The 24,323-nt window shown below is 47.5% G+C and overlaps 1 protein-coding gene across 2 annotated transcripts; it reads left to right on the forward strand.

Annotated features, from left to right (window-relative positions):
- Positions 1-614: 614 nt before the first annotated feature.
- ZBTB42 (zinc finger and BTB domain containing 42) lies at positions 615-7,023 on the forward strand. 2 transcript variants are annotated; one of them, XM_077180770.1, is made up of 2 exons: positions 615-866; positions 2,235-7,023. In XM_077180770.1, the coding sequence occupies exon 2, from the start codon at positions 2,249-2,251 to the stop codon at positions 3,674-3,676; it is 1,428 nt and encodes a 475-aa protein (XP_077036885.1). In that variant the 5' UTR covers positions 615-866; positions 2,235-2,248; the 3' UTR covers positions 3,677-7,023. The 2 variants fall into 2 exon arrangements, with proteins under 2 accessions (XP_077036885.1, XP_077036886.1); XM_077180771.1 differs by lacking the exon at positions 615-866 and adding an exon at positions 1,414-1,522.
- The last annotated feature ends 17,300 nt before the right edge of the window (positions 7,024-24,323 follow it).

The following is a 24,323-nucleotide window of genomic DNA, read 5'->3' on the forward strand; positions in this document are numbered from 1 at the left end:
GCGCTGCTGCAGCCCCGAGGCTCCGGGACCAGCCCGAGCCGCGACATCCCGGGCAGCGGCACCGGGGCTCCGGCAGCCGCAGCTTCCCAGGAGCTTTCGGCCGCGCCTGCCGGGTGCGACCCGGCTGGGAACCCCGGGCCCCCTCCTCGCTCACTTCTGATGCGATTACAGCTAATTAAAATCTAAAATTCAAATCAACTATCGAAAAGGTCATCTTGAGAAATCCGTCGGCATTTGGTATTTATCAGCTGGCGCGCAATTACAGACAAACCCGGGGTGCGTGTGTGTCTGTGTGTGTGAGTGTGTCTGTGTGTGCGAGTGTGAGCCGGGGGGGCAGCGCCGCGCCCCTCGCCCCAGCCCCGCGGCGGGGCCGGCTCCGCGCATCTCCCGCGGCCGCGCAGCCCCGGCCCCGCGGCACGTCGGGCTGCAGCGGGCGGGCGGGCGGGCGCGCCCTGTCCGCGGCGGCGCAGCGGAGTTGGGAGCGGGACGGCGGCGCTGCCAATGCAGCGGCCGGGAGGGGAGGGCGGCAGCAGCAGCAGCAGCAGCAGCAGCGGCGGCAGCAGCGGGAGGAGGAGGAGGAGGAGGAGGAGGAGGAGGCGGCGGCGAGGGGGAGGGCGCAGCCGGCAGCGCGCACCGGCCGGCGGCGGCGGGGCTGGCCGGGGCGGCGGGGCCATTGTGTGCTCCAGACGGGGACACGGCCGCTCGCCACCGCACCCTCGCCCGCACCCGCGGCTCGCAGCGGCCAAAGTATCGCGAGAGCGGCCGGCGAACAACCTGCTCCGCCACAGCCCCGCGCCGCGCCCGCGGAGCGCCCGCGCCGCCGCCGCGCACATGCGGACGCCGAGCGCCGCCGCCGCCGCCCGCCGGTGAGTAACGCGGGGGGACCCGCGGAGCCGGGGAGCGCGGGGGGAACTCGCCGCCACGCCACACCCCACCCCAGTGGGGGAAAGTGCTCCCCGCAAAGTTGGGGAGCGCGGCTGTGGAAGGGGGGATCCCAGGAGCGGCTCCGCGGTGCTTCCCCTTGGCGGCCCCCCCAGCGCTGCGCGGAGCCGGGCACCGGCGAAGGTCACAGCGGCGGGCTGCGGGGAGCAACTTTGCGGCGGGAGGTGGGGTCCGGGCTGGGGGCTGGTGGTGGCGAGAGTGTCGGAGAGGGGGGGGCGGGCTCGGGGCAAGTTTGTGGGATTTAATCGCGGGCTATAAATGGGGCTGCTGGAACTTTAAAAGGCAGCAAGCTGTGGTTGGCTGGTAGCGAGATTTGGAGTAACATATGGCATTAAAAGGCGCACAGCTGGAGGTAGCATTTCCATCGCAGTGAAGTCAGAGCAGCTGACTCTCCAGCTTGCGGTGTAATTAGCAAACCGAGCACTCCTCCTTCCCTCCCTCCTCCTCCCTCCCGCCTGCCTCTCTCTCTCTCTCTCTCCCCCTCCCTCCCTCCCGCCGCGCCTCGGTCGCACTCGCACCGCGCTCCCTCCTGCCCGCCCGGCTCCGCGCCCGCGGCCGGCCCCGCCGCGCCCCGCGCAAGGTAAGCGCCTGGCCGCGGCACGCAGCCGGCTGCAGCCTCCGTCCTGCCCTCCCGCCGGCCTTCCGACGCTTTTTTTTCCTCCTTGCCTTTTAATAACTTCAAGGGAAACTTTTTGTTTTTCCTCCCCCCTTTATCCCCCCCGCCCTTTTCGCGTGCGGGGGCCGGGGCCTCTCGCCCCCCTCCCCGCAGAGCCGCCGCTCCCCCAGCGCCAGCCGCCGCTGTTTTGTTGTGATTCGGTGCATAACGACTGAGGATAAAGTTTAAATGTGTGTGTGTGTGTGCGTGCGTGACGCGGGGAATATGCTTTATTAAAAGATGCCCCAAGTTAGCGTTGCTGGGAAGACAGCCTGGGAGTTGATGCTTTTTTTTTCTTTTCGGGGGTGTGTGTGCGCTTTCCTCTGCATAATTTTATTAAAGTGCTTAGTGGGAGAAACAAAGGTTGGAGGGGCTGCTGCTTTACTAGCTTTTGTTTACTTACAATCAAGTTTTTCCTGTTCGGAGCAGGTGCGAAAGGATGAGAAACACGTTGTGTTGGTGGTTTTTTTTTTTTTCCTTCCCCCCCCCTTAATAAAACTATTACAGACAATTAACAGTAAATGTTATCTCCAAGGCTGTTTCTTTGGCTTGGGTTACCAAAAAGCCGATCTGTTTGTTACAGCTGCTAGGAGGCTTTAGTTTACAGTAGCATTCAAGTTTTTCCTGTTTTGAACAGGTTATGAAGGAAGAATGGAGTTTCCAGACCATAGCCGCCAGTTGCTGCAGTGTCTGAGTCAGCAGCGTCACCAGGGCTTCCTGTGTGACTGTACTGTTTTAGTTGGAGAAGCTCAATTCAGAGCTCACAGAGCCGTTCTTGCCTCTTGCAGTATGTACTTCCATCTTTTCTACAGGGACCAGTTAGACAAAAGGGATATTGTGCATCTGAACAGTGACATTGTCACAGCCCCTGCCTTCAGCCTGCTGCTCGAATTCATGTACGAGGGAAAGCTGGAATTCAACAGTCTCCCAGTGGAAGATGTGCTGGCTGCGGCGAGCTACCTTCACATGTATGACATTGTGAAAGTCTGCAAGGGCAAGTTGAAAGATAAAGAATTATGTTCCGAAGAGAAGATTAATGATGAGGCGGCTAGTTTGGAGAAAGCGGAGCATTTTCTAGACGCCGGAGTGCCCCTGGTCCACGAGTTTGACCCAGGAAACAAACAAAAATTCAGCGTTGCAGAATACGAGAGAGCAGCAGGCAAAGAAAAGGTCAGCAGTCACCCCGCCTGGTCCTCTGATCATATAAGTGTCAGCTCTGTGCCGACAGAGGCAGAACCGTGCGCCGCAGCAGCTGGAAAAACAAAGGCTAATGTCAATAGTTCCACAGGACCTTTGTCCCAAAGGTCTGTTAACCATCCCCTGGCTTCGAGTGATGTGGACTGCGCGCTGGATTTGTCTTTCAAGCCCGTGCCGGGGAGAGATTCCTTACACCCCTCCTATGTCTTTGGACAGCTGGCTTCCGACAGCCAGCAGCAGGGTACCGAGCCACTTGTTAAAGATGAACAAGACTTGCTGTCAGATCAGGAGGACAGCGAAGCCAGGAGTCCAGAGAGTCAGCATTTTGGGAATTCAGCCAAAAGCCTAGTGACAGGGTTAGGACACATGTTCGCGGGGAATGGCAGCTCTCATGCCCGAGAGGAGGATATAGATCAAGAGCGAGACGAGAGCGAGGACGACATGGATTCGTCGGACATCTCCTCGGGCGTCCTGGTGCCTCCTGGGCATATCTGCATTTGTCCCCTCTGTAGCAAGGTGTTCCCGAGCCCGCACATCCTTCAGCTGCACCTGAGCTCTCACTTCCGTGACAAGGACGGCTCGCGGACCCGCCTGTCCCCCGACGGGTCGGTCCCCACTTGCACCCTCTGCGGAAAGACTTTCTCCTGCATGTACACGCTCAAGAGGCACGAGAGGACTCACTCGGGGGAGAAGCCCTACACTTGCGGCCAGTGCGGGAAGAGCTTCCAGTATTCCCACAACCTCAGCCGGCACGCGGTGGTGCACACCAGGGAGAAACCCCACGGGTGCAAGTGGTGCGAGAGACGCTTCACGCAGTCCGGGGATCTCTACAGACACATCCGCAAATTTCATTGTGGCCTTGTAAAGTCCTTGGTTGTTTGAGATGTGTGACTTCTGTTTTGTTTAGTTTGGGTTTTTTTTTTTTGTTTTTGTTTTTTTTAAATATCTACAACCCCCTCCCAACATTTTTAAAACAAAACAGGAAAAAAAAAAAGGCAGCATCTGAATTTTAATTTTCTTTTTCTCCTCCCTTTATTTTATTTTGGTGATATTCACTTCAGGTATATGATCTTTAAAAGATGCAGCAGTATACACTCCAGAGGCCTTTTAATGCAATCCTTCCACCTCTCCATCTCCCCCCTTTCCCCTGCCACCCTCTCCAGCACGGTCCTTTAGGTCTTCTCTTGTGCACCCATGTTACATTATTAATGTGAAATGATCTTAAGTAATTCTGCAATGATTTAGCATCAGTTTTCACACTGGAAGTACTTGCTTTGTGGTCAGGGTTTTGTTGGTTTGGGTTTTCTTTTCCTTTTTTTTTTTTGACTTTTTTTTTTTGAAAAAAGATTATCAGCACATTCTGGAGAAAAATTTGGCTTCCATTAAGTTCCCCAAATGCCCTCTGTGTGTTGCAGAGAAACATCTGAAGAGATGAACTATGATTTAAATACATTTTGGTGTAGAGAAACCTGTCCACACATTGCAGAGTGGGCAGATGTACTTTTATTTTATAGAGCTAGATGAGACATTGAATTGGCCCAAATTTTGAAGGGGTTGAGGATTCCTGGCTGCATCTTTGGTACTGGTCATTTTTTATTCTCTTTCTTTATTCCATTAATATTGTTCTGCAGTTGGTCCTAAAATCTAAATGAGAAGTTTTTGCCTTGGGACTTGACTTAAATTTTCCCTTCCCACCCATCCTCCTCACTGGGCTGACCTGCTGAAAAGCTGCTTTTGAGCATAGAATGTGGATGGAAAAACACTTTCTGTCTGCAGTGTATTCACTCCTGAAATGTTGAAGGATGCACGCTAGGACATAGAAAAAGATTGTATAATATGTGAATATTTTCATTCCCATATCGACATCCAGAGGCTGAGCCCATCACCCTGGAGGGAACAGCAGCTACAAAGTGGCCAAATACCCCTCCTGATACCAGGTTTCTGGGGTTTCCTAATTCAAAGTAACTCATGCCTTGTGCATTAGGAGATGCCCTGCTTGCCCGAAAAGTTTGCTGCCATGCTAAAATCAGCAGCATGAAATTAGATTTTATTTTATTTTTTATGAAGTTGGCAATTCCCTCTGAGCCAAATTGTGTGCAATTGCTGGTGTTCCCAAGAGGCAGCATGAAGATGAACCGCTGGAGGGAAAGCGTGGCCTGACTTCTTCCCCAGGTCCCACCTTTTCAGGGGAAGTTGTTGTGGGTAATTTTTTATTTTTTTAGTTTGTTTGTAAACTGAGGCTGCCTGTAACTATAGCCAGTTTTACTCCAGATGATTCACTTTCTTGCCTGTTAGATCATCATTTGGTCTGTGCATGTCGGTGGATATCACTTTGTTCCCTTCCAGTCAAATTACCCATTCAAGGTACATGTACATGGGACTGAAATATAATAATAATAATAATATCTGAGGGGTGTGAATGTCCTTCTGCTGCATTAGCATTGCTTCACCAGCTTTCTTGACACTCCTGGAGTTGTTTGGTGAAACTAGAGCGTGTGTTTTGAAATGAATTTGAAGCACTGATTTAGAATATTTTTAAAAGTTGTGCTTAAAATGCTGTATTGCATCTTATGAAGAAAAACCTTCCCAATGCCTTTCCCCCTCTGGTCCAAAAACTGAGCACTACCTACATAAATAATATGGGATTGAATTTTTTTTTTATAAAAGTACTTCCTCTTTAAGGAAAATCAGGATATACTTGTTACAGCCTCTTATTATTCATCTCTTAAACTATGAATGTACATGTAATGTGAAATTTTGCTTTTATTTATAGTTTTGGGGTTTGTTTTCAGTTTAATTTCTCAACTGTAAAATATTTTTGCTGAACCTGTTACATATGAAAGTTGTGGGAGAGTACTGTATCTTGAACATAAGTGGCTTTGGTACTGTGGTCTTATTCTACTTAATCAGTTTTTTCTTTTTTTTTTTTTTTCTTTTTTTATTTTTGCTGTGATTGGAAATAGCACTGAACAAAATCTAGTAAAATTAAGTTATTTTTCTTTCTACTAAAATTAAGTTATTTTTTTCTCCTGAAGATACTTGATATAGTATTTATTAGATTTTTTGTTTTGTTTTTGAAGTGGAATTATTACTGTTAATCTATTTCAAAACTAGTTAATTTACACTTTAAATTTTATAACAATGGGTTATTTTGCATGTTGAGCAACATGTAAAGAGTTTAATGTAGAGTCAGCATTACTGAAGCTGGTAATCTTAATTTTGCATTCTTGTGACACTTTTGTTTGCATTTCAGTCTTCAATTACTGTTTGTTTTTATTTTTTTTTAGAAGATCATAAAATAGGATGTGCCATAAGAACATCATTAGCGTATGGAGCAGGGAAAAGTTGAAACAAGTTTTTGTCTGATCTTAGTATAGAAATAATTCATTAAACTGATGCTATGAGCATGCTCTGTGCTGCAGTGAATATGGGGCAAAAGTTGTTTTTGTTTTGGTTTTTTTTTAAATAAGAAAAAAAAAAAGACTTTCTCATCCTTGACAACATCATGAACACACTGTTCTCATAGTCTGGTATTTGTGTTCCCACTCCTCTTAGCTTGAATTTCTAAAGTAAAGAAATGTTTGCACTTATTTTTGTTCTTAAGGTGACTTTTTTTTTGCCTATTTCTCTGTGTGTCTTTTATTTTTAAGTTGCAATAGCTTGGAGCATGTTTTCAAAATGGTTCATGGCTCTACGGAGAAGTACTGAAACATGGCACACTTAAGGCTTGTCTCTTCATAAACTATTTCTCTGTGGGGCAGTTGCTGTCTCCATAGGGAACAGTCCTGCTCTGCATTTTAAACACTGGATTTGTCTTCTACTACAAACAAATACTGTGAAGTTAATGTAAAAAAAAAAAAAATCATTGATATTTTTAATTGTTTTTAATCTTGGTGCAGTTCAGATTAAATATGTATATTTAAAGACACTAATTTTTGTGGGAGAGTTTTATAGTATACAGTATGTAGAAAAGCTATTGGAATGGAATATATTTTATAAAAATGTTCTATCACTGTTTTATAGTGAACTATTTTTCCTTCAGTGTTAGTGTAATACTGTTAGTCTAGATACGACAATCGCAGGAAGAGTGATTCAGGCTACTGTTAGCGCTTAGTTTTGCGTGGAGTTCTGTTTGCAACTGTATTGGTATGTGCTGTACAATGTGACAATCGTGACTAGGATTGTTGTCTTTATAAATTTACATGAAATAAAATGTGCTAGAATTGTAAGCTTTGAGCTTCCTCCCCCCTTTAGCAGAAGGGGCGTGGTGTTTGCCATTTTTTATGATGTATTAATAATGATTACTTGAATTGCAAGTATTTTATAATTTGCCACTTTAAAAAAAATTTATTATAATATACTCTAATAATGTCTTTCTTTTTCAGGGCCATCTGGAATTTTAGGTGTGTAAGGAGCTGCCGTGTCTCAGTCAGAGCCTGACTGAACATTTCCTTATTGACTGGGCTAACCCAGCACCACTTCTGCATTTTGACCAGGGGTTTTTGGGGCTGTTTTGGGGCTCAGTGTTCCCTGGATGCCCTGGGGGAGCTGTGGGCCAGCCCTGTCCCCAGTGATGCTGGTGCTGGCCAGGTGACAAGCCTGTGAGCATGGGGGTGACATGGTGTGTGAGGACATCCTGGCACACTCAGGCAGACCCAGCACAGTGCTGGCTGACTGGCATGAGGGCGTTCTCTTGAGTGCAGAATCTCCCCCAGCCCTGGGGAGCTGAGCTCTGACCCACTCCTAACACCTGCCTCAATCCTTGGGCTGATTTTAGCAGGAGCTGGGACTGGGAGGGAGAAGGCACGAGCTGTCCGTGCTGGCTGCTGCTCAGGGGAGGTTTGCACCTGCACCATGGGCTCTGTGTCTTGTGTTTCTTTCTTAATTATTTGGAAGCAAAAGATCCTGGCAGAGTAGGACTGCCTCAGAGTGGTGCTGGTTAAAGGCTGAGCAGGTTATAGTTAATGCTGGTGTGGAGGCACAGCCATCGCTCCCCTCCTGCTACCACGGAGCGGTTTCTTCGCAATCATCTCAAAATAGGTGGGTATTTCTTGCCTTCAAGCATGTGTCCTTCCTTAGAGATCCTGTGCCTGCATCCCCATCTGTGGGGAGGGCTGAAAGCTGCTGAAGATGCGTGGTGATCTGCTGCAATGTGGTGAAGTGTTAAAAACTATAAATATATAATTTTTTTTAGTTTTTTTTTTTTTTTTTAATTTCTACCGCTGAGAGTTAGGTGTCCCTGCAGCTGCTTATTTGTGGCACTCTGTTTCCAGTCTTTTCTGCTGTTGTGGATTCAAATGTGTTTTATATTGCCCTTGCCCCCCCCAAAATTAAATAAATTTGCCCAAATCTGAGTTGGGGAAGGAGGAGGCAAAAGGCTTTTCTTTGAGACAGAGGGTGCTCAGAAAGAAGCAAGCTTGAAGCTAAACCTGGGAGGTGGATGGCTTGCAAACAGGCTATAAATAACTGTGAGTAGATTGAGGAGAGCAGCCCACATCTCCTCTGGCATGGGCATGCTGTGCCCATTTTCTTTGTTGATAGCAATTGCTAATGTGAATTCTGGCACTCCAAATCCCGATGCCTGTTGTTCTGATAACATAATTAAATCTTAGGAATGTGAAATATAAAAAGCTTTGAGAAGAAACCAGGCCACTAAGTGGAAACTGGGAAGGGGGGTGTGCAGGCTGTGGATGTACCAAATAAGCAATGGGGTTGCTCTGGGCAGGATTCCCTGCCTGCCAGCTCTTGGCCACATTGGGAATGATCCTGAAACCTACAGCAAAGGGGGTGACCCCCAGGAGCATCTGCTGTCCTAATCCCATGCTGCAAGGGCTGTCATCTTCCAGCATTACAGCACGTGATGGGCTCCTTAGGTTGGCAGGGGTCAGCTGTGCCCATGCCAGCAGCTTGGGTTCGTGCTGCCCTTGCAAAGCCTGGTTCTCCTTGAGATGAGTGTTGGGAAATGGTTTTGTTTATTTTTAGCTTTTGTTTTGAAGTCTTAAGTGCTTTCTGGAAGTGGTCTGGTAGGCACAGAGGTGGCTGTGGCTATCTGGGTGCGTCTGGCCATGTGTCACCAAATGCTGCTGTGCAGCTGAAGACCACAGAGAGGTGTTTTTTTTTCCTGGCTTAGGTGATGGGGTCTGGGTTTGGACCAAGTTCCTCCAAAGCACAAGGAGAGTTCATGCTCACCCATAAGAGTGTCCCTGGTGCTGTTGGATTCCACATTGTGGGGAAGCACTGTGAGGACGGATCTTATTTATTGCTTAAATTGATTAAATTCTTGTATGAATTTAATGAGGGAGGTCCCCCACAAGAAGTAGTTGGGGTAGAGGGATCTTTGTGTTATTGCCCAGCTGGCTGGCAGTACTGTCACCTTCCAGTTTCTGCTGTGCTCGAGGTCAGCTCGTGCCACCCGGAGCCTGGCTTGCCCATGAGCGTCTTTCTGCGCCGTTGTGCTGAGCAAGGTGAACAGCAGAACATGAACAGCAGCTGTTTTCTGAGGGAATCAATGGCAGGTGTGACCCAGCAAAAACAACCTATGTAGGACAAAGCTGGGCTCAAGTGAAATGGAGTTGGTGTGTGAAAATGCCTTGTCCTGGGAGGAGGAGGAGGAGGAGGAGGAATCGTGAGCGGAGTTGTGACCGACTGCCTGGAGAGCATGTTATCTCAAGAGGCTTGGTGTGTTGTGCCAGGGAGACCCAGCTGGAAGTGCTGCAGGTTGTGCAATCAGACCAAGGGATCCCAGGTTCTTACTTTTCAGAGGTGGGATGCCAAGCATCCAAGCAGGCGTCCTCTGTGTGTGTGCTGTAGCTCTCTGCTCTTCCTGACATGCTCTTTTCATCCCAATAAAAAAGAATAAAATAAAAAATTGCTGTTTAACAGGAGGAGAGTGAGCAAACACATTGGTTATTGTTACCTGCTTCCTGTTTGTTGTTCTCTTCTGTACAGCTGCTCGCTTCTGTGCACAGCTGGCTCCCCTGCCCTTTCAAAATGATCTGTTGCAGAAAACTGAAGTATTTGCCAACCTGGCTCTAGAAAACCCCTCAAACAACACAAACCCAACAACGTCTCCTAAATCCTTCTTAATGTTCTTTGGCCTCCAACACATCAGTCTCCTCTGTACGCTACCCCAGCTAGAGGAGCTTGGTTCAGGCATGGATGAAGGCTGATGCTCCCACCAGCAAAGCAACCTGGGCCAGGCAGTGCTGCCAGCATTTCCCAGTGGCAAAGAGTGGGCTCTGGCATCCCAGTGGGTTTTGAAGGCTTTTCCCAAGGGGGGGAGGGTTTTAAACAATGTATGTTGTAGATGTCAATATAGAATTTCTAGGAAATTGATGTCCTCAGTGTTCATAACACAGGAATTTGGGAAAACAAAAGTTCAAATGCCGACCTTATCCACAGGTTACTTCTCCCCGGGGATAGCTCAGCCCACACACTAGGTACTCTCTGTTCCCCAACCTTCTTTATCTCCCTCTCTCTTCTGTGCTATCCAGGTGGTGTTACGAGCCATCTGCTGCAGTGATTCAGCAGAATCCATTTAGCGCTTTCCCAGCGAGGCCGGCATCTGCCAGGCAAGGGGGAGGCCGTGGGGAAGCCCGGCACATCTGCCGCGGTGTCTGCGAGGAGCGGGGCCGGGGTCAGCCCCAGCCCCCGCGGGGCGCTGCGACAGCTCCGTGGCCTCACCCCGCTCCTCCGGGCTCGTCTGGCTCGGCCCCCGTGGTTAATTATCAAATGGCTGGTTTGGCTTTGGGAGGGAAGGACTTCCCTTGCACTTTGTGATGTGCTGCGGTGTCTGGCTGGCGCTTGGCAGGCGCTGGGCTTCCTGGCTGGCGCAGGATGGGAACGAGACGGTGCCATTTTTGTTCCCAAGGTCATGCTGAGAGTGCCTGGGCTGAAAAGCACCGGAGTATAAAGCTCTCCAAGGTGGGGGCAATAATTCCCCTCTGAGGACACAAGACAGCCCCAGTCCAGCAGGATTTTGTAGAACAAATGCTGTGCAGGACAGGAGCCGGGCAGAAAGGGTGATGCCAGCTCTGCCTTGGGTATCACAAATTCCTTGGGACAAGAATTTGCCTTGGGGTAATTTGCATTGCCTTTTGCCTTCTCTTTGAGTGTGAGAATCACTCGAATTTTACTCTGGGATGGGGGGAAGATGATCTTTCAGATAACATGAAGAATTTCATTAGCAGTGCTGACTTTCCAACCTATTGGTAAGAGTCAAGAAATGCTTGGCAGGGACTGCCAGCAAATACTGAGTCAGTATAAAAAGTAACTACCTGGCAACGTGTTTTCAGTGCCTGTGTGCATTTGAGCCTCTGGCAGGAAACATAATAGATCTTGTGTTCAAAAATCCATCACATCTGTGCAATAGGTTGTGGCAATGAGCACTGAAAGGGGACCAGGAACATTAAATTTCTCATGTACTGCAAGATGTTTTTAGCTCATGGAGGACCAGTGACATTTGGAGAAGCAGTAGCTGCTCTCTTTCTCACTCTGTAAATTAAATAAAATACTTTCATTTTTAGTAGACTAGGAGTAGTCACACTGACTGGGGTTTCAACCCTTCTGATGTCTAATCAGCTGTCAGAAGAAGCTGCTTTCCTTTTAATCATTTCCTCAGAGAAGTTTTTATATATCTAAAAGTTTTGTTTCTGAAAATGTTTGTTCTGAAAAGGTTTTGAAAGCAAAACCTTTCACCATATCGATGTCAAAGGATATGCACAAAATCCTTGGCACAAGAGGGGAAAAGACCTTGTCTGGGATCTGGTCTGCCCTGCTCCTGGTGAGGAGCCATTAGTTTTACCTGAGGAATATGTGTCCAACCTGCTTGTAGGAACCTCCTTGGGCAGTCTGTCGTGATGCTCACCTCTCCCTTAGCTTAGAAAGCCTTTTTTCTCACCCTAATATCTACTGCAGATCATATGCTCTGATGTTTTACCTTTTTGGGTGGATAAAGAGGCAGGCTCCACTGTCAGTGTGATGCCTGAGATGTAAAAATGGTCTGTGTGGGGGTCTGACCCAGTTTATAAACTAGACCTGGATGAAGTCTTGGGCAAAGCAGCTGAACAGCAGAACGAGCTTATTCTGAAGGCCCCTGGGTGTTTTATTTCACAGCCAGGAAGATCCAGGAGGCCCCAGGGCATAAGCTGCTGTCTGTAGGTGGCCAGCATGAGAAACAGGCTGTTGGGTTAGTGCCTGCACAAGTGCCTTCAGTAAAACATGCAAGATTAAGGCTGCGTTTGTTCTTCAGGACACTCTCAGGGACTGACCCCTGCTTGGCCAGCAGCAGGCTGAGCTCTTCTGGGCCTTGTCTTAGGCTTTTGCTTAAGGTAGAATTTTGATCTCTTTTTAATGAACACAATTTAAATTTTTAGAGGTGTAGAGGGGAAACCCCAAGCGAGATTGCCTTCCCTTTCTTGTAGCCTTCAAACTGATCATCTGGTTCTGACTTCAGAAATAACCTCATTAGCCTCTTACTAATGAAAGTAATTTCTCTTGCATTAATTCAAAATGAGGGTATTCAGATGGAGCATGCTAGGAAAAGGGGGACAGGGACCAGGTTACACCAGGGGTTATTAACCTTGTGAGACCTTTTGGGCTGGGGCTGCACCAGTGTGGGACTGTGTAGCCTGTGGTGGTGTTGGCAAGTGAATGAGGCAGTGAATGTGAGGGTCATTCCTGCCTTTGGCCTGGTAAGATCCAAATGCTTCAGCTGGCAAGAGTGTGGTGGAGAAACTCACTGCTGGATGGAAAAGGATCTGGGGCTGCTGGGGAGTGCAGAGAAACACCTGGTCCATGAGACCTGGTGCTGCAGGTGCCCACATCCCTGCTCTGCCTCGGGCTGGTGGAAGGGTGAAGCAGGATTAATCAGTCTTGCTCAGTCATCCCCTGGGCTGGGCAGCACTTTGTCTCCTGGTACTTCTACACCTGGCAGAAAAACTTTCAGCTCCATGCCTCTCTGAAGGTGTGAGAATTTTCCTTAAGCTCAAGTTTACCCAGGGGATGGAGTTTTGCTTTAGGTCTGGAGCAGGTCTGAGGGAGCTCTGTTGAGCCACTCAGCTGAAATCCAATCCCAGTTTCAGTGCCATGAAAGTGGAGCACTGAATTCCCTTCAGCTCCATGTATCCAGAGGTGGTACAGCCTCAAGCACTTGATACGGTCTTGTCTGGACCTTTGTAAAGAAGAAGATGAAGAAGATGAAGTCAGTGATGCCATTCAGTGCAATAAGCTGGGACAGCAGCCCTTGCCCAGCAGGGATCCCCTCCTGCAAGGACAAGACTTGTCCAAAGAGAGAGAGAAGACAGCCAGGCTCTGCACCCACTGGATGAGGGCAATTCTGGGGAGGTCACAGGCTGAGGTTGCAGACTTGAACACACAAAAGGTGTGATCATTTTCAGAGCAAAGAACAAGGCTCTTACCCTAAAATCACAGTGATAGTGCTGCTGCTTGTTGTTGCTGGTGTAACAGGACTGAGGGGCTCTGGCTCCCAGCAGCCCCAAATTCCAGCAGGGCAGAGAAGCTGCAATACTTCCAAAGGCTGCATTTAACTTCTCACCATCAGCAGAATCAGAAACACTTCTTTCCCCTGATATTAGGCTAAAAAGTCACCTGTGACTTCCAACAAAAAAAGCCACCTGTTTTATTGGGCTCAGGTTTTTTTTTAGCCTTGCTGCTTGTAAAACCAGAATTTAAAAGATCAGACAACACTTTGTTCTACAGTATTTTCAAACATCAAAAGATGACAAAACTTACTGAGCACTGCTCTGAAGTTAGGCGTGAGCACAGTGGTGTTCACTGAGCCTCCAGTAGCATTCTGGCAAGTTCTTGCAATGCTTTGTGTTCACCTTCAAATCAGAAATTCTAGCTTTTTGTTTCGTTTATTTCAAACCCAACAAAAAATGTCAACTGCTTTTGGAATATAGACACTTAGGAGATTTATCTTGGAAATTATTTTCCAAAACATGCCTTTTTGTGTGTGTTTTTCTCTGCTTACTGGGTCTTCAGGGTATGCAATGTGGCTGTGCACAGCTGATGGTGCTCAGGGGAGTGTGGGGAGGTATCAGGAATGTAACTACAAAACCCGAATTTGTCCCCCAGGATGATTTCATGCCCAGTCATGATATCTGGATCTCTTAATTCTCCTCTCAAGTTGACATATCTAACAGCCTTTTTGCTAAAATGTCAGAGCTGGGAGTTTCCCTGGGAGAGCCTGTCTCCACACCATGACCTGGCACAAACTCCCTTAGCTTTTACAACTGTGTGGTGTTAAAGGGTTCTGTGGAAGGAAAATAGATGTAGTGAGAGCTCTTATTGCATGGCTGGCTTCTGGCACTGCAGCAAAAGCTGACTGATTCAGTCGGTTTCAAAAAAAAATGGGTTGAAGTCAGTTTGTTTTTTTTTTTTAAATTTATTTTTTTCTTCTTTTAAATCTGCTAAGGAAAGTATTAGATTGGCAGCCTTTCAGTTAAAAGTCTGCAGGTTTGCCATCCCCGCAGGCTCACGTGTGAGGTATCGAATTGCAGAAATAGAAAGTGCCTGGGTTGCTGGCTGCGTCCTGCGAGGCTCAGCCCCGGCTGGGGGCAAACTCCGGCTCAGCGGTGCAGAATTTTGCCCATCGGAGGCTGCTGAGCCTTGGGCTCGGGTGTTGCCCGCGGTCCGAGCGGAGCCGGTACCTGCGAGTCTCTCCCTCCTTCCCCGTGTACTTTGAAACCCCGAGGGAGGCAGAGCGCGATGAGTAAGGCACTGGCAACAGATGCTGCACAGTAGCAGCGAAACAAATATTTTGTGTTTATGCCGCTTCCATTGGAGGGTAATGCTAACACCGACGTGTCTGTGTTAACTTGCCCTTTTCTCGGCAGAATCTCTCTCAGCAGACCATCGGGATTGGTTGCTAATAAAAGTCTGCTTGGAGCAGGGTGAGGGCTGGCTCCCTGAATAGGTGCCTTTGGTTCCTAATTCTGCAAAGTGTGCTGCTTATTCCCTTGCTGTGTGTCATTTCTTCCCCTGCCTGACCCGTTTGCTCTCCCCCTGCTGCCAGTGGCAGTTTGCTTTGCATAAGGAGGAAAAGCACTACCCAGAAGGACTCCAATTTTTTCCCCCCCAGCTTTTATTTATTTATTTTTCCCAATGGAGTTTCTGAGTAAGAAGCAGATACCCTGGTGGGTTTTGTTTTTCTTCTTTTTATTTTTTTCCCCCCGAAGAGACCTGCCTATTTTCATGGCTTTTTCATGTAGATATGATGGGCTAGGGGTGCACAGCTGCCCCACCATCCCCTTGTTCTCAGCTCAGAAGGCTGGGAAGTGCCTGGCTCCCCAGCCCTGGAGGATATTATCCCTGTGGCAGCATCTGGCTCTTGGCAGACTCTGTGGGCAGCCACACTGGCAGGGTTTGGAGTTCCCTTTTAGTTTTGTCGTGTGGTAATCTGTCAGTTGGCCCTTCAGGCTCCCTTGTTCTCTTGTGTGCCTTTTCTTTTTGACAAACCTCTTAATTCAGAGTTGGTCAATGAGAGTTCTGAGAATGCTCCCTGGAATCTCTAGCCACAAGGCATTTCTTTTACTTTGCTGCAAAGAGGGTCTTTTGGCAAATCTTTGTTTTATTATAACAATAGGGAGAGGGGAAAAAAGCTGATCAAGTTCCTGATAGCTCGTGGAATCTGTTAGTGTCAGTGGACAGGATAATTTGCTCAGCTGACTGATTATTTACAGTAACCCTAAAAGCATTGACTCCCCCCCCCAGGAAGGAAGCACTGATGGCTTTAAACAGAAAGAAAAGCCTCTGAACAAACTAAGAGTAAGAGACAAAATGCCAGTTCTGCTGCTGCTTTTGAAAATGAGTGGTTTTGGGGACAGACCTCAGCTGAAGTAAATCCCACCTGTCCCTTGGATTGTGTCACTGTGCACTGTTTAAAAAGTGTCCCCCAAGGATATTACTATTATTTTCTCCATGTATGAATAAGCCACTTACAAGGCATAGCTGCTATATTACAATTTCCTCAGAGGTGCTGGCATCTGGAGGGATTACATTCCACTGGCCCTTGGGATGGAAAGAATGAGTTCAAGAACCAAGAATGAAACTCTCACTTCTGCACTCAGAAACCCAATATTCACCAGAGGGCAGGGGCCAGCCAGCAACCAGCCCTCGACATCACTGCTGCTTGGTGCAACCTTCCCCTTCCCTGCCAAAAACTGGGCTGCACCCAAGCATTAAGCTTAAACTTAAGCTTAGTACTACTCAGGCTGAACTCAGTGGCATGGTGGGGAGAGGAGGAATAAAAAAAAAAAAAGACTCCTCTGTGTTGAACTTTGCAACACTGCAGCGTGTAGGATTAGCAGCTCCGCGCTGCCGCGTCTATTTGCAGGACTGGCACGGTTGGCGCCGTGGAATTGGCAGGCGCAGCCCCGGCACCTTGCTCTGCACAGACACCTGGGGGGGTGGGAGGAGGAGGAGGAGGATGGCGAGCGCCTGGCTGCCCGCCAGCCCAGCCCAGCCCAAGGCACGCTGCGGCACAGGAGCTGCACAGGAACGGAGATCGCCCACTCCGCAGTCTGTGCCATCGGCTGTCTGGCAGGATTGATGGTTGTCACTACCGAACGCTGCTGAGCCAGAGCCAAAATCAAATGAGTGGATGTCCTTGTGAGCCTGCTTGGGGGAGAGAGGGGAAAAAAAAGAAAATCAAGTTAAACTAAGAACTTCTTTTCAGTTTAGAAAATGAGCTAAAGAGGGTTGTTCCACTTTGTGATAGCTTAGCTGAGAAGAAGGGCTGGGAAGCATTCCTGCTGCATGCAGAATTGGAAGGCCACAGGTTTTTGTCTTCCTTGGTAGTGATTTGTAGCAGAAGGGACTGCCAGGAAGGAGGGAGCATCTCATGTTAAACTGTCCATAGGGCACAGAGGAATGTTTAACTATGGCCAGCCCTGATCTTGACAGGTGTGGTGTAACGTTGATGGTGGCAACAGGGGATGGGCCGATGTCCTTTAATGGTTTTCCCTCTTCCCATATGGACAACCAGCCCTGGGCATGATCGTAGCTGTGTCTGATGCAAAATGATAGCAAAGCAGCTGGTTATAACCTCCTTGGCAAATCATAGAATAGTTTGTGTTGGAAGGTAACTCTAAAGATCGTTCAGTCCAACCCTCCAGCAATGAGCAGGGACATTGCCATAGAATGAGAGAATGGTTGTAGGTGGAAGGGACCTTAAAGATCATCTAGTTCCAACCCCACTGCCATGGGCATGGACACCTTCTGCCATACCAGATTATTCAGAACCCATCCAACCTGCCCTTGAACACTCCCAGGGATGGGGCAGCCTCAGCTTCTCTGGGCAGCCCATGCCAATGCCTCACTGCCCTCACAGTAAAGAATTTATTCCCAATATCTGATCTAAACCTGTCCTCTGTCAGCTTAAAACCACACCTCCTGTTTTTCCTATTGCTATGTGCCCTTATATCTGATCTTCAACTGGGTAAGATTGATCAGAGCCCCATCCCAAATGACCTTCAATGTTTCCCAGGCAAAAAGAGGGAACTTGGTTTCCTGAATCTGACTGAGAGGTGCTACCAAAAGAATTTTACAAAATCACAGTAGAAACACAGTGTTAGAGCCTGGTTTGTCTGTAATGGCTGAATTGGGCCAGATTTACACCAGCAAAGCAGAGATGAGGCCCTACCCCTGGCATGGGGTCAGCTCACCTTTCAGTCTCCAAATTGTTCACAAAATGGACAAGAGTTATCTGGACCAACATATCCTGAGGGAAAAGAACAACTTGGAAAATGGAATGCACTAATCTTTGCTCCTTCACCTCTTGAGAGAGGGACAAAAGGAAGGAAAGCAAGCCAGAAAGGAAAGAGGTGTGCTTTCTTTTCTCCTCTGTGTTGGGGAAAAAAAAAAAGCTTACTCTTCTGCCTGCCTCCACTTTCCTTCTCTTGTGTTCTTAGTGTGGTAAGATACAGAAAATAAAGTGTTTTTCTTGACCATGTGTATCAAGTCCCTCTCCTGGGATGGAGGTGCTGTGGTGCTGCTGCTCACTGGGCTGAGGAGTGCTGGCTCTGGTCCTGCCTCTCCCATTGTTCCTACTGATACTGGTAATTTATTTTTTGGGGGTAGATCTGAACTATCCAAACTAAATCCATGGGCCTCAAGAAAAATGGTGCCATGCATTCTTGAATTAGGTCAACAGATGTGATGCCAAAGGTATCTTTAAGCCTGCCTGAGCTGAGGAAAAGCCTCCTGCCTGGTGATGTGACCTCTCCAGGATGCATCCTTTTGTTTTCTTCTGGTGTGACTCGAAGGGACTGATTCTGGCAGGGAGGAACTGCTGTGGGGACATCCCTGTGCCTGAGATGGGGAGCAGGTGGGGGACAGGGCACGCTTTGTTTGTGGCATTAGCAGTGCCTATGTTGCTCATTCCCGAGGGATTTAAGCTGTAGAGATAAAATCCATGGTAAACACTGGCTTGGCACATGGCAAGACTGTGGCTACAGTGAGGTGAGGACCATGGCCCCTGCCCTGCAGCCCAGCAGTTCTTTGAGTCTGTATCCTCTGAGAGATGATCCCTCCTTGCTGTCCAGGCACTGAGGTGAAAACCTCTTCTTTTCCTCAGAGCTCCTCCCCTGATGGCCAGGAAACTCCACTCTTCCCATGGGCTATAAATATTTAAAGGAGGAAGCATAGGAGCCTGGCCATCACTTCCATGACTTACAAACCAAAACTACTCCTATGAGCTGAATTCTTGTTTTGGAAGGTACCTAAACAGCATGTTCAAACACTTCTCACCTCTCTGAGCAGGCACTCCCTCTCTCTGTTGGCTTAAGGAAGGATGCTCACCCCAGGACACCTCATTCCTGACTCTGGTCCAGCCTGGCTTTGCAAACCCACAGATACCTTCAGCCTGAGGGATCCTTCCATCACTTCTCTGCTTCAGAGAAAACCATGTCCAAGTGCTGTGTCTATCCCTAGGCAGGCCTGTGGAGGATAAACTGGCTGCCTGTTAGTGTCTGGTCAAAGATGTTACTTGGTTTGGTTCCTTCTCCCTCCCTTTTCCCTGTTAGTCCAATAGTATCTTTATATTAAGCAGCACAAGAGAAGAATAAAGATTTAAGCTCATTTAACCTTGAACACAGCCATTAGTTAAGCAATTAAAATTAAAGGGTGAGTTAATGGGCAGTGTCAAACATTCGGAGAAACATCTGTTGTAATAGAAGCCTGTCTTTTAGTTGATGAATAATTGATCCTCTGCTTGTCAGCACCTAAGCCCAGGCAAGGCAGGAGCACTGGCACTGCCAGAGCATCTCCAGTGCTCCCTCCAAGCCACAGGCTCCAGGAGAGCAGGAGGACCCAGCCACCACCACCTGGAGGTGCATTAGGAACCCACCTGCACTGCACCCCCTGGCTGAGGTGGTCCCTGCTGGGGCTCTTGCTTAGCTGGGACCAGACGTGTTACTCCAGGTCTGGAGGAATCCATGGTCTATTTTTAAGTCTTTATTAATGCATGTGTGGCTGGGTGTCTGGATACCCATAGCCAGGGATGAAGATGATTCAAACTGCTTTGAATTGAATCACTGAGTTAAATTTACTTGCTTTTTGGCAAGCAGTGGATGTGAGGGAATGTCTTCACTAAAGCATTGAGGGCAGTACTGTAAATATTACCCAGAGTTTGAGGGGTAAAGAGCACAAAGGGTTTGTCTCTTGGCTGTGGTAGAGCCAGTAATGCTGGAGTCACTTCTGCAGCATTGCCATCTCTCCCTAGAGAGATCCCTCTCTCCCTAGAACAGGGAACAGCAAAAGATATTTGGGTGAAATCTCATGTCCTGTGAGATGGAGGAGAGGCTCTGCTATTGCCAGCAGCAGCGTGCCCTTGGTGCCTGGTCCTGCTCACCCAGCTGGAAAGCACTTCCCAGCCCAGCCAGTCTCCCTGTGGGGCTGCAGAGCCTTAGCAGGGTGGGTGATGGAGCAGGGTCTGGTTCCTGCTCAGCTCCTCGTGGCTGGGGCTGGGAGAGGCGCCAGAGCGACCCAGAAACCGAATCGAGGATATGAAACATTTGCAGCGTGGGATGTGGGAGAGGAAACCTGGGTCACAGAGGATTCTTGACGTGTTGTTTTCCATATTACCTCTCAATCCCTTTAAAAAAATCAAACTCAGCCTGTTGTGCAATTTTCCATCATTTGAGCAGGCAAAACTGTGCAACAAACTGGACTAAATCAAAGCCACTGTCACAGTCCAGCACAGAAGGGATAGAGAATTGAGCCCTGAGCCCCTCCACCCCCATAAGGGGGATGCCATGAGCACAGACCCCTTTATAGAAGGCAGTTGGGAAAAGGCAGTGGGAAGACAACAAAAAAAGCAGAAGGAAATTATTTTGAAGGTACCTCAGAGATGAATGTTGTCAGAATGTGGGTTCTACCCCTGCCTCAAGCTTTGTTGAGCCAAGCTTTTGCCCTTTGAGGTGAGAAATAATATCAATCTGGCTCTTTGTTAAAGAGAAACACAACAAAATCACCTCCACCTTCCTAAAGAAACCAATTGTATAAATATTTCTTATCTTTATTTTTTCCCTCCAAACTATCTGTAGAAGTTGAATTTATGCAAGAGTTCAGGATTTGTTTAAAATTATGTTAATCTGTATGTGCATCATAAGCATAAAGAAAGGGAAATAAACTGGGATGGGAAAATTATCTGTGTGTCTTCTGCTGGTTTTAGCTGACAACAAACAGAACCTGTAGCTCAGTTTCTTCCCCCATCTCCCCCTCTGCACATAGAGGCTGCCTTAGCATTTGTCTGCACTTTTGCTGCTGCTTCCACTTCCTTCTCTGCTTCTTTGGAGTAGAGCAGCTCCTTTTCAATTTTAAATTCTATTTCAATGTAAAATTATTCCTGCATTATTGTCAAGTGTTTGAAGCCTTTTTCCACTTGTACCTTACATTAATTTGCCAATTTTGCCTTTAATGACCTGTGAATGCAAACAGACCTTGCTCTGAGGCCTGGGTACAGCAGGCAACAAATGTGGCTGTCCCAGAGCTCTTTAGACAAATTTTTTTTAAGCAAAATTTTAACTGCTGAAGTGATGAACACACAAACCAGCCCATCCAACTGTGTGTAGGATGTGCACAGAGGAGATGTTCATGTTGAACTTAGTGTGGAAGCTTTTTTAAATCAGAGATGACTGTGAGGATGGATAAAGTAAAGGGTGGGGTTTTTTTTTTTTGTCCTAGATGAATTTTGTTTGAGGAAATCAGACCAGTTATTAAGGAGATTGAATTCAAAACTGTAATTTAGCAATTTTCTAACAGGAATAGCAAAAAACCCCTCTGAAACTTAAAAAACCCCCTCAGAACTCTGATTTTTCAAATTTACTTATTCCTACATTTGGCTACATTGTAGAGTCAAATGTGTATTTTCTAGCTTTTCCCCAAAATTGTATATTCATATCTCTGCCTCAGCTCCAACTTTGAGATTGTCCCCTTGGTGATACAAGTGACACTATTTCCACTATAATAACTTGATAACATTTTCTTGGCCACAAAACTACAAAAAAATCATAATTGTACTTTATTTCACTCAAATATTTTGAAAGAAGGATCTAGGAAGAAATCTCTGCTAAGTAGTTTAGCTGAAATTCATGTTTATTGATTTAAATGGAAGAAGATTTGAGCCTTAGGCAGGCTGCTGCCCTTCAGATAACATCCCCAAACACTACTTTTTCATGTGTTTTCTGAGCCAGGTATTTTCTGAGCTGACTTCTTTCCAGCCCTCTGTCTACATCTACAGACAATAAAAGGAGATTTACCCCAGAGCTTTCTTGCCTCTGATGAGCATTTGCCCCCTGCACACCACATCTTCTCAGAGAAGGGAGCAAAGCAGTGCTGATTTATCTGAGGATGCAGGTTACAGGAACAGCTGTTTTTTGAGAGTGGAGTTTATGCACATGAATAGGGGATAGCTGAGAGCTGCCAACTAATCTGCTGTAAGCTTGCCCTACACATTGTCACAGCAAAGGATTTGGGTGGTAATGCTTAATTTTTAATTGCAATTTCATTAGGATTATCAGCTAGTTATTTCATGCCTGTTGGGAGTGGCTGGGCTGCAAGGGAGGTACAAGGGCATCCTCAGCCTGGTCCAGCCAGACCTGTGTCCTCTCCCAGGGGCAAATTCAGTGCCTCTGCCTGAGCTCTGCAGAGCCCAGGTACAGAACCCCTCATGCAAAGGCAGGAAACTTTCCAGGAGCCCTGCAGATGCTCGGGAGGATAAAGTGAAGTTGGGGATGAAGGCGGAAACATCTTAATATCACAAAGACATCCCAGAGCCATAGAACCATCAAGGGTGGAAAAGACCTCCAGGGCCATGGAGTCCAGCCTTTGACCCAACAGCACCTTGTGTGCCAAACCATGGCACTGAGTGCCACATCCAGGCATCTCAGGGATGGTGACTTCCCCACCTCCCTGGGCAGCCCATTGCAATGCTTAACCACCCTTTCAGTAAAGAGCTTCTTCCTGATGCCCAACCTGAGCTTCCCCTGGTGCAGCCTCAGGCCAATTCTTCTCATCCTGTCACTCACTGGCTGCCTGGAAGAAAAGGCTGACCCTCACCTGAGTCCTTTCAGAAAGTTGTAGAGAGTGATAAGTTCTCCCCTGAGCATCTTTTCATCCAGGCTAAACACTCCCAGCTCTCTCAGCAGCTCTTCATAAAACTCACTCTGAAACTAGCATCTCCCTCCCCAGAGATGCTGCTCAGGCAAGTCAGAATAACTACTGCTTTGTTTCAAAATAATAGAGAATTGATTTGGCATTTTCTTCTGGAAAGCTGCTTGCAATAGTAGCAACTACTCAGGCAAAACAGAGGAGAAAGGTACAACTTCCCAAGCCCTGGGTGTTCTCCCCCTGCCCGTGACTGACAGCTCTGCTCTGCCTGTCATCTGCAAATGAGCTGAATTCCTCACCATAACAACAGTTGGAAGAATCTGTTTTTCTAGCCTAGAAATAGGGATTTGGCCTTGGCCTTTTTTGGGTAATCTGTTTGGAATTTGGTGGTGGTGGTGATGATCAACAGTTGTTCAAAGCTGCTGGCAGCCCACTGGCCTTCACACGTCGACTCGGTGGTCTTGGGCTCTTTCCAGCCCTGTGCATTAAACATTGCTTTCCCATGATGCAAGAAAAAGGGTGCAGTCGATTCTAAAAGGCAGAAAATTTAAATCTGATGAAAGGAAATGCTTTTCCACACAATTAGCCTTTGGGATTTGTTACCACATGGAGCTGCTTAGGCCAAACATTTCACATGTCTTTGCGGGGAGGAAAGGGTGTCTGGGGATTTATATGGAAAGCAGATTTTCCAAGGAAAAAGGTTCAAATTTGAATGAGGGGTCTGAAGTTCAGAGCAGGAGTTTTAGCTTCAATTTGAGTGATTAAGATGCTCTCTGGTCTGCAGCAAGGTCTTGAATTGCAACCTGCAGTCAGCCCCAAGTGAGCATCACAACTACCAGTTATGCTGTTAACCTGCTTTCATAATTGTTTCTCCCACCCACCACCAGTTCACCCAGCAGCCCAAACTTCCCCACCAGAGGAGTTTCAGCAGTGGTACAGTTTGTTACCTTCCTGCTTGGGGCCACACCAGCACTTTGGGGCTGGATGATTTCATATGTGGGCAGCAAAGACATTAGTGGCTTTCCTCATCACTCCAGCTGATGGGTGACTTTGTGCTGTGGGAGAGGTCAAAATGTGCCTTCCCTTCAGACAGGAGCAAACCACAGGAAGTTTTGTGCATGGAATAAATTCTGCTGGAAGGGCTGGCAAGGCTGAAGGCTGGAGGAAGCCTTCTTCCTGGGAAAGGTTTCTCCTGGCTGAAACCTTGCAGGTGCTGGGCCCCTGAAGAGCCACCTGAGCTGGAGTTTCAGTATAGTTTTGATGGGCACAGCCTCCTGTAGTCACATTGTGTTGAAATTAATGTGCTTTTTAATGGTTGGGTTTTCTTTCACTTTTGTTTTGAGAATGCCAGGACCATTTTTAAAAACCAAAAAAATCCCCCCTGGGTTTTCCAACTTCCCCTGAAATATCAAGCCCTTCATTTAAAATCCATTTTTATTATTAGTTTGGATCTCACTGGACAGTCTTAACAGGCATCCAGGTGTTTTGTTAGACTGGATTTGTTCCCGTGTGCCACAATGAGTTTCATCCTGCAAAATGAGGCAGTTTACAGAAAAGGGGGATTTTAGAGGAAATCTATCAAACCAGAAAAATAAAACCATGGCAAAGCAAGAGACTATTGCCATTATAAACAAGTGTTTGGTACAAACACAAACATCTGCAGAAATTCCCTTGTTCCAGTGGGAGGGGCTGAAATTCAGAATATTCACTGAGCCTTGGGAACTCCTGCCTGTTGGGAGATGGGTGCTCTGGTGGGGTGGCTGCATCTGCACAGTGCTGGAGAAATGCATAACAACCCCAAATTTCTTCATTTCCTTCCTTGTTGTCTATGATAAAGGGACATAAGGATTTATAAGTGTCCTTTAATTTGCCCTTTATTGGCTGTAAAAATCACAGA

The sequence above is a fragment of the Agelaius phoeniceus genome, chromosome 6, assembly GCF_051311805.1.
Source record: "Agelaius phoeniceus isolate bAgePho1 chromosome 6, bAgePho1.hap1, whole genome shotgun sequence".
NCBI classification, from domain to species: Eukaryota; Metazoa; Chordata; class Aves; order Passeriformes; family Icteridae; genus Agelaius; species Agelaius phoeniceus.